General features: G+C 36.8%; 1 protein-coding gene across 1 annotated transcript; it reads right to left on the bottom strand.

Annotated features, from left to right (window-relative positions):
- Positions 1-279: 279 nt before the first annotated feature.
- On the bottom strand, positions 280-9,054 carry LOC104110795 (uncharacterized). The gene is made up of 13 exons (XM_009620349.4): positions 8,602-9,054; positions 6,536-7,625; positions 5,565-5,780; positions 5,258-5,478; positions 4,654-4,728; positions 4,428-4,499; positions 4,227-4,325; positions 3,781-3,852; positions 3,561-3,675; positions 3,060-3,128; positions 2,636-2,936; positions 1,598-1,670; positions 280-1,098 (listed from the first exon to the last, which is right to left on the bottom strand). The coding sequence occupies exons 1-13, from the start codon at positions 8,740-8,742 to the stop codon at positions 667-669; spliced, it is 2,976 nt and encodes a 991-aa protein (XP_009618644.1). The 5' UTR covers positions 8,743-9,054; the 3' UTR covers positions 280-666.
- Positions 9,055-10,994: the final 1,940 nt, after the last annotated feature.

The following is a 10,994-nucleotide window of genomic DNA, read 5'->3' as shown; positions in this document are numbered from 1 at the left end:
GAACTGTTAAAGAGAAATTTGACTTTACTACATTATTTGGTGTCTTTGTCGAAAAAAGTTGATAGAAAAACGTGAAAAGGAAAAATAAAAAGTTACAAGCTTGCGCAATTCATTTGATTCTCTAAAAAGTTATGGCTAAGGAGTAAGGAAGTTATCGTTTTGGCATAATTGAATTAGGCAGATTATACATTTAGAGTGCTGTAAAATAAAGGACACAACAATTCCAAACACAAAAGAATGACGAATGAAACTTTACGACCCATAAGCAGTAAAAAAATATTGAGTGGCAAAATTGATACAGCTAGATCAGACGAAAATTGTGATACAAATATGTTGCAGTTTTTTACAGTACACCAGCGAAAAATGAATTCCAAAACACCAAACCATTTGTCCCCTTCCCTTTCTCATTTTCCCTTTATCTCTTCCCCTAAAAGCAGAAGAAGATAGACTAAGAAAGAACTCAACCCCAAAAAATAAAATAAATTCTGTCATAAAGACCATACTACACCGCAATTCTTGGAACAAAACCAATACAAACTGTATCTTATCAATATTTTCTCTCCCCTAGGCTATACAACACACATAAATGCAAATAGATGGCACGAAAAACACTGAGGAATAATGGCCCAGTGGTAATCAAATACTATAGCAAATCATTGCCACGAGCTAGAAAGAACTCCAATGATCTGAACTTTTTTTTGCATTCTGACTCTCAGATGAGACCTTAAATGGGCCGCTGGAACCAAATGGATCAGAGTCGTCAAATGAGTATCCTCGACTATGATCAAAACCACTGGTACTACTTATGGAGTCGAACCTCGTGAGAGTCTCCTTTCGTGGAGAAGATCCATGATCATGTGTACTGAAGGAATCATACCTTGAGAAACTATCAAAGAAAGGATCCTTTGATCCTACACTATACCTCGGAGAATTTCCTGCTCTTGAAAGTGGTGACCCAGGAACTGAATCCTCAAAAGTAAATGGGCTATTCTTCTGGTATCTACCTTCAGCCCCAGGAGATTCTGTTCTTATTGGACTTGCACCGAAATCAGTTGAGTCAAAGAAATGCTTCTCTCCATGTTTGACATGATCCGACTCCTGCAGGATAATGATTAGCCAATGTATAGGGAGACTTTGCAACATAGAGCAGATGTATAGGGAGACTTTGCAACATAGAGCAGATTAGCACTCTATCATCATCAACATATGGAAATATCTAAAAAGCAAAATCCAGCTGTGCACTTGAGATGATATCGGGAGAAGCAGGAATTTTCTTAATTGGGCGACCAAGATACAAAATGCAACTATTGAAATGGAAAACTCAAAACCAAACAAATAATAAAGGGGAACGGAAGAAAAAGTTCCGTATAAAAGATAAATTATCTTGTTTTATTCATAGGATGATGTCATTGCACACAATAGCAGCAACTTGGTAAAAGGAGGTAGCATTACCACTTTGCTATAAACTTTAGGCAACATTTTAGCTCAGATTACTTATACAGCAGATTATTCCAGCGGAATCCTTGCATATAACAAGAAGGCGACATCTAATAACACTAGAACAGGGGTAAATGTAAGTAAGGGGTTACCAACTAACCTTAGCATTGAAACCCCAAACAGAATCCACATCATCATTATTGTCAAACGTACCCCAGCCAGGTTCATCAAATCTGTTTACCCAATGAAAGGGAAGAAGAAGACATTAATGATTCAAAACTAACTATAGACCTGTGCACAAGTAGGGATACAGCATGTCAACAAGATCAAGGACACGCAGAAAGATTTAAGATAACAGTTTGTTGGGCATTACTCAATGAGGGCAATGAAGAAGCATGTTTGTACTAGTAGGTATCTTCATCTTTTTAATATACATTATCCAATTAAAGAGTCAACATTCGGGTATAAAATGCCATTACGAACAAATGGTTGTTTATTCCCCACCCACCTACTCAAGATTCTCCTTGGTAATTACCCTAAAGCAAAACTGTTCTCTGAGCCTTAAAAGGACTCAGAAGCAAAAGGTAAATTTCCTAACTTTTTTTATTTCCAAGGAACTCTGGTGATACAAGGATGAGAGAAGCTAGGGATGCTTTTCTATACTGTGGATGGGAAGATCTGTTTTTTGGAGAACATACCTTTATGGGAAATACGCTACAACAACAACATACCCAGTATTATCCCACACCGTGGGCTTTATGGGAAATACGCTGAATGAAGAAAATTACAGAGATAAAATAAGGAGCTTTATTTAACATTCAAAACCAGAATGGAGGTGAGATTGCGTATCTTAAATCTTGATGGAGGTATGATTAATTAACAGTACATTTCATCTTTAATTTTTTTCTAAAACACAAAATGCGATATTCTGTTTTTAAGTTACTCTTACAAACTAATGAGACAGATGCAAGACATGATAAGGATCCATCAAAGAAACTGGTGACCAGTGGTCAAACAAACTGGCCAAAAGATTCAGACATAGTGAAATGTCCATCAAGCATGTCCTCCTGGATTTAAACAGGCTTTGTGCTGGACATCAAAGTCACAAAAAAGCTTCATAAGCCATTTAAACTTGGAACTAATCGAAATGGAGAAATACAGAAGATGGAATATATTGCACGAAATAACCAAATTATACCTATCAGTTTCAGATTCGGTTTTAAAGCTCTTGCCGAAATGGTTATCAGAGTATTCACCGGATGGACTATCAAATGCTGTCCGTTCTCTTGGACTGCCCTGTGGACTTTTTGACTCCTCGTCGCTATGCATATACATCAAATCAGTCTCAAAATTGTTATTATTTCCTTTAGCAGAATAGTTGTCTGACTTGGTATCAGCATTTGACACGGAATCAGGGGAATCGCCTTGAAGTGGAGAACTTTCCTTCTGATTAGATGTGGATTTGGAATTTGCAGGCACAGCTACATCAAAAGAAAATCCTGCAGAAAGTGACATAGGGAAGCACATGCGTCAAACATTGTCCAACTTATTCAACAATGTTGTCAGAAAGACAACAGATGAAGAACAGGAAAAAACAGAGGGATATATTCAAGAAAGGAAACCTTCATCTTCGAATTTATCCCAATCTTCATCCCAAACGGCTGATATCTCCGGAATACCAGGTTGCCAGCCTTGAGAAGATCATACCGGACCAAAGAGGTAAAAGAAGTTAGATGGAAAATATAATAAACAACTGTGATGCAAATAATTTAAAATTAATCAGCTATCATCAATTTTCCAAGAACAAGATTTAATAAACAACATTAACACAATAAATTGAAAACCCATTGAAACATATTCAATTAAATCAATTTTCAATAATAACTGCAGCACTTGAGGAAGAATGAGTTCCAATTGTATTATCTGAGTAACAAACACAGAAAACAGAAGACCTCAAAAACTCAAGTGACATTCTGCACAATATGCAGATGAAATTGGTTGGATTGACCTCTTACCCAGAGTAGGATGTTCAGAGAAGAAAAGAGACTCAGTAGGAGCAGTAGAAACAAAACAAAAGGGAACAAACTGACAAGACGCAGCAAAACAAGGGAAAAACAACTTACCAGGGGGGAGTTCAATTAATGCAGTTGACTTAATATTAAGCTCATGTTTCTTGCAACGATCAGCCAGGGCCTTCAGTAGCTCCTCAAGATCATGCTGTACGCGATCAGCGCGAACCTAGAAAACCAAAAGCGGCAAAAACATAGCATAAGTTCCTAAGAAAACTTACATTTCCCTATATTTTACCGGAGAAATCAAATTAGTAAGTTCTGCTATCTTCACCTGAAGAATACCATCAGCGCTGCCACCTTGTTCCATTTTACTGATTGCCTGTTGTAACTCCAGCTTCCTCTCCTGAATAAAGGAATTATTTTCTTTTATCACAAAGAAAATGAAAACTCATATGCTCCAACAAACCAACAAGCACTAATACTTGCAAGAATACATAATCCACAGAGGCATATGTAAAACAAATGAGAAGCCAGAAAAGGCCCATAAACAAGCCAGATTTACAATTAAGCATTTGAATATTAGAAGAAACCAGGAAGAAGTTTACTCATTGAGGTGCAAGTAGGAATGGTATATTCCTGTGTATAGCATCGTACAGCGATAAACTAATCTTTTGATTTATGAAGGAGCTGGGATATATAACTAGAGTACACAATTGAAAGAGCTTGGATATATAACTAGAGTAAACATTTGAGAGAATATATGGAGCAAAATCATACCTGAGTATCACGAAATGACGCCTCTTCAATTGTCAGTTTAGAAGCAATTTCTGCAACTTGCTTGTATTTCTCTTCATATTTTTTTGCAAGCATCTCAGCCTAAAAGACCCATCGATTGGAAAAGTGCATTTATGAACTTCAAAGAGAGAGTGTGTGTGTGTGTGCGTGAGAGAGAGAGAGATCAAAGAGCTAAAGTGGTACCTCGCGTTTATCAGCCAATGCCCTTTCAGTGATTTCATTAAGTCGATTATCGCATCTACTTTTGTACAAAACCTGGAGGAAAACTCAATGAACAGAAGAAAATGAATGAGATTGAAAAAAATATACAGATAAATTATAAAGTAAAGAGCAGTTGACAGTGAAGCAAAAGCAACTGGAAATAATAGAAATGCGACAATGTTGTAAATTGAAGGCGGCAACTACTCACAAGATCCTGCATTTTTGTGCGGTAGAATTCAAGCTTCTCCCTGGAATCCAGAAGCACATTGTCCTTGCTCTCATCCTTATCAAACAAAGGAATTAGGTTTACTACATCAGCAGTATTATGACGTAGATAGCATCCTAGATTTCATCACACAAACGGCTGCTAACCTGTATATGTCCACATCCTAGATTTCTTCATAGCTAATCAGCTGACTAAATTTGTAACAATTTAACCAACTGAATCTCGAATATGTATCCGATGGAATGGCATTGTGAGAACGTAACAGTAGTTGTTACTTGTTAGAGACGTTTTGGTTTCTAGACAGGGGGAAACTAGGCCGCACTACTGTCAAGAGTTTGATTTTATTTTCGTGAGATGGAATATTATCCCCATTTAGCTGCACACAATCACTACCTGCCTGGATTTTACTCAGGGACAGTCTTGAGGGTAACAATGCCCTCGGAATGAGGGAATTGTAGTCAGTATCTTTCTTCCATTCAGTAGGTAAATGATAAATTGTATTGGGGAATAGAACTCAAGATAACTGCAACCCAGTTAAAGGAAAACCCAGAGAGCAGACGAACTACCTTAATGAAGGAAAAAATACCTTTTTCTCTCCTGCAACTGCCTCTTCTCCCTTTGGCTCCAGCATATTCTGCTCCCCATTACTTAGTCGGTCCATATGAGAATTATCCATTGATGTTGCTCTAGCGTTTTGCTGATTAAATTGCATCGATTGGTCAGGCTGAGGGAATGCCCCCCGTGTAGGAGGTCTTAATCCAGGATGTGTAACTGGCTGTACACCAGGCAATCCTTGTGGTCTTAAGCCTGAACATATCAAGAGTGACGAAAGTTTCAGTATACTAACAAAGAGATTAAAACTTAAAACATCCAAAATGCTGTTTAGGTAGTACCAGAAGCAGGGCTCCAGCCAGTGCTTCCATAAGTAACAGGCGGGCCTGCCAGGGCCAGCAAAGTCTCATCAAGCATAACGCTATTCGGTAGTGTAGATGGAAGAGAGCGTCCTTCCCTATATCGTTCCATTAAATACAGAGCTAAACAAAACTCCCTCAAAGATAGCATGCTGTCATTATCTTGATCAGCCAAGTCCCACACCTGCTTCAAGACCTCTGACAGAGACCAATAATGATATTACTAATTTACTAAAAATTTACGAATGTGCAACAAGCTACAAATGACACTTAAAAAATACAACTAGGTATACAGTTTGGCATGCTTTTAGGGGAAAGAATTTGGAGTCCTTATCTAGCAAAAAAAATAAGTGCGAAAATAGTAAGTGATTTTGTATCTAGGTCAGAACATCCAAATTCCAAAAACTCAAAATTAGAGAATTCTTCAAAACGGATCTTTCCTTTTAGACACTTCATCAGTATCACATGTATAATTTGGAAAAATAATCCAAAAGTTCTGAGGTGCCCAAATAAAACATCTCTGATCGCTCTCCAATGAAATTTGTGGCAACAATCCAATTTAGAGCATATGAACCAAGAATAAGGATGCTTACATTTGTAGTTCTGTATCAGATCAAAGATGACCGAAAAAAAGAATGATTAGAACACATAAAAGAATCTCTGAACCCCAAATTTGCAGGAATTAGTTTTAAACTTGTCCAAGCGAGAAAAAAATAACTCTTTCAAATTTTGAAAATTTTAGTTTTGAAATAGAGTTTATAGGATGAAATCCAGTGAATGAATCGGATGCTCAGCCAAACGACAGACGGTACTCGTAGTTATACAAGCTAAGTTGAGAGTAAGATTCCTTGAAAGTGGATAAGTCAAAAGAAAAAGATAAAAGAAATAAAGAATTCTAGCTTGTCAGCGGAGAAAAAAAAGACAGTAAAGACTGCAAAAAGAAGTTGATTTACCTCTTGGCAGTCTCCAGTTCAAGAATAAATCTCGTGCTTGTTGCCCAGAGATTTTTCCATCTCTATCTGAATCCACCTCCATAAACACTTTTGCGTATTTCTGAACACCTGCTCTTGTCATTTTTGGCCAAGGAACTTGTGACTGATCAGGAGTTGGATGGACAGATGCCACTGGAGTTCCAGATGATGAAACTGGCAAAACAGAAACCTGTTGATTAGGTTTGGACACAGGTGGGGTTACTTGCTGCTGATTCACAGGAGATTGCCTTGTAATAGTATTGAATGCAGCAAAGGGGTCAGGCTTGGCTGAAGTTTGAGACTCAGTGGTAACTGGAACCATAGCTGAAGAGGTTGGTGCACTAGTCACAGAAAAGTTTAAGTTTGGAGTAGACGAGGACTTCTTGGGTACAGATTGGCCTGCAGAGAAGGTTTCACCTCCAAACATTGTGTCCGAAGCAAAACCATTTCCAGAACTACCAGTAGCTTTTGTATTAGCTGCTGTCATGGAAGGCAGTGAAAGAGATCCCTGAAGAGTTTGCGTAACTGGAGGAATCAAAGGGCTCATTCCTCTATTAGGAGGCTGCATAGTAGGTCCAGTAGATATTGCTGCTTGTCTGCTCCCTAGATAGTCATTTGAAATGTTTGAGTTTGGAAGACCAGGACCTGTCAAACTACCACCCCTGGGGAAATTCATACCAGCAAGAGATTGCTGGGGACGTGATGCAGTAGCTGCAGTTGGAGCAGGTGGCCTCACTGAGTGGCTGGCTTGAGAAGTGAGATATTGCTGGTTCATACCTGTTGTAGGAGGTAGCTGTCCTCTGATGCCGTGATTTTGAGAAGCTGTTGGTACACCAGCACCCATCTGCTGTGCAGGTGCAGCACCAACTGAATTTAACTGGGGAGAAGCGATCGCTGCAAGGTTAATCTGTGGAGCAGGGATTTTAGCAGAAGCAGGACCATATAAAGCCGCCTTCACAATATCTGGCGTTAAATCTCGTTTACTCTGTGCCACTGTTACGAGTTTAAGAGCATTATAAAACTCTGGACGGCTAAGAAACCCAGTACGGCTCTGGTCAGCATGTGTCCATATCTGCAATCGAAGAAATACAATGTGCACGCACAGTTGAAGAAATCATATTTACCACGGAAGAGGTAAAAATTGTAGAAACTTGAAGAGAACTAGTCATAACTAGCTTATCCGAGGAGACTTGTCAGATTTACAGAATGGAAAGACACATTCGAAAAGCATAGTAAAAGAGAGAAATGGAAATATATTAACTTAACATTTTATAGAAATATAGAGATTGCAAAGTAAAACTTCCAGTCCTCCTACAAGTAGAAACAAATCTGCATAATCACAGCATAAAAGTAGCTTGAAAGAAAACTCTACTGCCTAGAAAGAACTTGTCTAGAATATCCTACCATTCTAAACACATCAGCTGCAGAAAATCTTACCATTATACAGTAATTAAACCCCTGGCAAACAGTTAACAAACCAAAAAATAGTCAACCACCACAGTGAAAAAGTCAGATGACTTCTCAAGAATACCAACCAATTCCCGTTCTTCTCTTAACCTTTCTCCTATTCTATCTCTGTTTCCCCCATTCTGGACCTCTCTCCTCATTCTTCTTACCTTCGGTAACTTATCTCTTGAAATCTATTGAGGCACTGGCGCACTGCTGGTAATTGGCGATCGGAATCCATCTTATCATTTCAACTAAGAACCCAATAACCACCATGATTCTTCATCGTAGTCTACGCATCATTTTTCCCACTAGTTTACTGCCTAAATGTGGTCAGTAGGTTTATAATAAGGTGAATAATTAAATCCCTTATAATTCATGCTACAATTATACTTTAACATTACCAAGTAAATGTAATTTCTTTTACACTTGATTGATTCAATTGTGTTCTTTGAGTTCATTTATATCGCTCAGACAATTTATTAAACTATTTTGAGTCCTTTGAGATCATTACAATACACAATTCAACCACAAGTACAACTATAAACATTAAGATAGCAACAGCAAAAAGAAAAGTACATAGTCAGGTAAATTGAGGGTACCTGAGCTAGAACAGGTTGAGGTAAATTAGATCCTTTTAAAAAAGCAACGGCTTCAGCACCACTGATTCTTCCATCTTGATCCAAATCCGCTCTGCGAAAATAAGCTTCAAATTGGTCCATATTTGGTCCTCCTTGCGCCATTTTCTTCAATCCAATCGCACACAAAACTCACAGATCAACACATTAGACTTCAACAACTCAAATAAAACCCCGATTCAAAAAAAATAGCTGATGATAGTGTTTTTTGTTCAATTTGGATTTGTTTCGACGGGTAAAAGATTAAATCCTGTATAAATGAAGCTAAGCATGAATAGTTTGTGAAAATTATGGAGAATTTTGGAGATCTATAGAGTAAAATTGAGTAGAAATCGGGTCTGATTTTGCTATTCTAGGTTTTACCCGATCTAGAATTCCAGATTAGGAAATTGAAGCATAATACTCTACATTTTGTTCCATGTACTCCCTTGGTAATCAAAACTTTACAGATCCACCCCCATGTTTTTTTTTCTTATTACTTATTATTTATTTTAATAAGGTATTAAAATGATTAATTTGAATACATTGGTGGTGTAAGTGAGAATGCATTGACATATGCTAGTATTATCTTACTAAGTTTTATTGTATTATTTTCAAAATAATAATCTCAATATCTAACAAACGAGAGAAAAACAATTATACTACAAAAGAGAAAACACATTTGAAGAAAAAATAGTAAATAAGATCATGGACATCAAAATAAAAGGGAGCTATCAACTTTTTTCTCAAAATGATTTAGTTGATTTTTGCTCGTGTATGAAAAAATTAGGAAGAAATAAGTTATTCGTGAAAGCGCAATTGATTGTTCAATTTAAATTGTTAAATGTTATTGTACTTCTAAAAGTCATATCATCCACATATATTTATACAAGAAAAAAAATTGTTATCAAAATATTTTAGATTGTGAAAGCCATGAACAAAATTTGGCCTCTTTTTTATTCAATTCATTTATTCTTCCGTGTATCATGCTATAACATATTAACTATTACCAATAAATTATCATATACATTAACCAAATATTTCATACAAATTTGATTGTATGAATCATTTGCATCTAACATGTGATTTATTATAACTTGATTATGTTTACACTAACTATCGTATACTTTAACTCTCTTCGCTCTATTGAGATTGAAATAGACTACATTATAAATTAGTCGTGCTGCTATGAGAAAAGAAAATCAATTACTAGATCTCCTAAAAAATATGGAGCTAAGTCTCAAACATACGGTAATTTACTTCTTCTTTTCTTAATTTTCGCAGTGTCCCTCCTCAAGTATTTTTTAGGGAAAAAATTAGAAACAGGCATATTTATAATTGGTAATTGAAAAATAGCATAGTTTCAAAGGTAATCGAAATTTAGCCATTTTTTCATGTAAAAATAAAATCTAAACAAAAACACCCTTAAAATCCGGAAAAAATCTAGCATAATATGTTGGAGTTCGAAATTTTTACATATGAGATTCCAGCATAATGTGCTGGAATTTTTATAATGTGCTGGAGTTCCAACATAATATGTTGGAAGTTTATACGCATGAACTCCATAATCTAGCATATTATGCTAGAACTTTTCGTATGTTGTATTTCCAAGATAATATGTTGAAAGTTTATATGCATGAACTCCATTGTCCAATATATTATGCTGAAACTTTTTCATGTTTCAGCAAAATAGTTGTTATTTTTTAATAACTTTGCAAACACACTGATGTGTAGCCAAAATGCTATATTTTTAGTACATTACTCGCCTTACATGTTGTTAGTTTAGTGGTTAATTATGTGACGTTCGAGCTAAATTATGTTGTTTTATGTGTAGGAGCATTGAAGGACAAAGATGAGTGAAAGTTGCATAAAAAGAGGACAAAAATGTAAGAAAAGAGCACAAAAACATCAAGTACCCAAACCGTGCTACATACCAAGTAAAGCCAGCTCTATAGCCAGCTTGACCGCGCTATAGGCCAGGGTAGCTAGCTCTGTAGCCAGGCTGACCGCGCTATAAGCCTAGCCTCGTGAGGTCTATAGCCCGGTAATTAAAAGTCGTGAATTAAAAGACTCCGACCCAGATTTGGACTCAAGGACTTCAACCCTAGCCTAAAAATACTCCTTAAACATGTCTAAGAGAAGGAATGATGTTTTTAGAGCAAATTCAACCTAAAGAAGACGTTTTTGGAGAGGGGATTCGACCCAAGGAGGCAAGAACACGCTAGGAGCAAGGCGGAGAATTCTTCTACGAATTTTTCACTTTCTTCTTCCTATTTCCATTATTGGTTATGAATTCTAGTATTGTAGTTTTGCATACTAGTATGAATAGCTAATTTGTTATCTAGGATTTTGATAGAACCAAGCCAGCCAGATGGACT

The sequence above is a fragment of the Nicotiana tomentosiformis genome, chromosome 4 (assembly GCF_000390325.3).
Source record: "Nicotiana tomentosiformis chromosome 4, ASM39032v3, whole genome shotgun sequence".
In the NCBI taxonomy this organism is placed as follows: Eukaryota; Viridiplantae; Streptophyta; class Magnoliopsida; order Solanales; family Solanaceae; genus Nicotiana; species Nicotiana tomentosiformis.
The sequence above is the reverse complement of the archived record's forward strand: the minus strand, read 5'-3'. Positions and strand labels throughout refer to the sequence as shown.

Bases quoted from the DNA above. Each gene is read 5' to 3' on its own strand.
- LOC104110795 (XM_009620349.4), bottom strand. From the start codon at position 8,742: ATGGCGCAAGGAGGACCAAATATGGACCAATTTGAAGCTTATTTTCGC. The intron at 4,500-4,653 runs GTGAGTAGTTGC...GTTTTCCTCCAG, and splicing joins GCACAAAAATGCAGGATCTT to GTTTTGTACAAAAGTAGATG. The intron at 3,129-3,560 runs GTAAGTTGTTTT...GATCTTCTCAAG, and splicing joins ATTAATTGAACTCCCCCCTG to GCTGGCAACCTGGTATTCCG.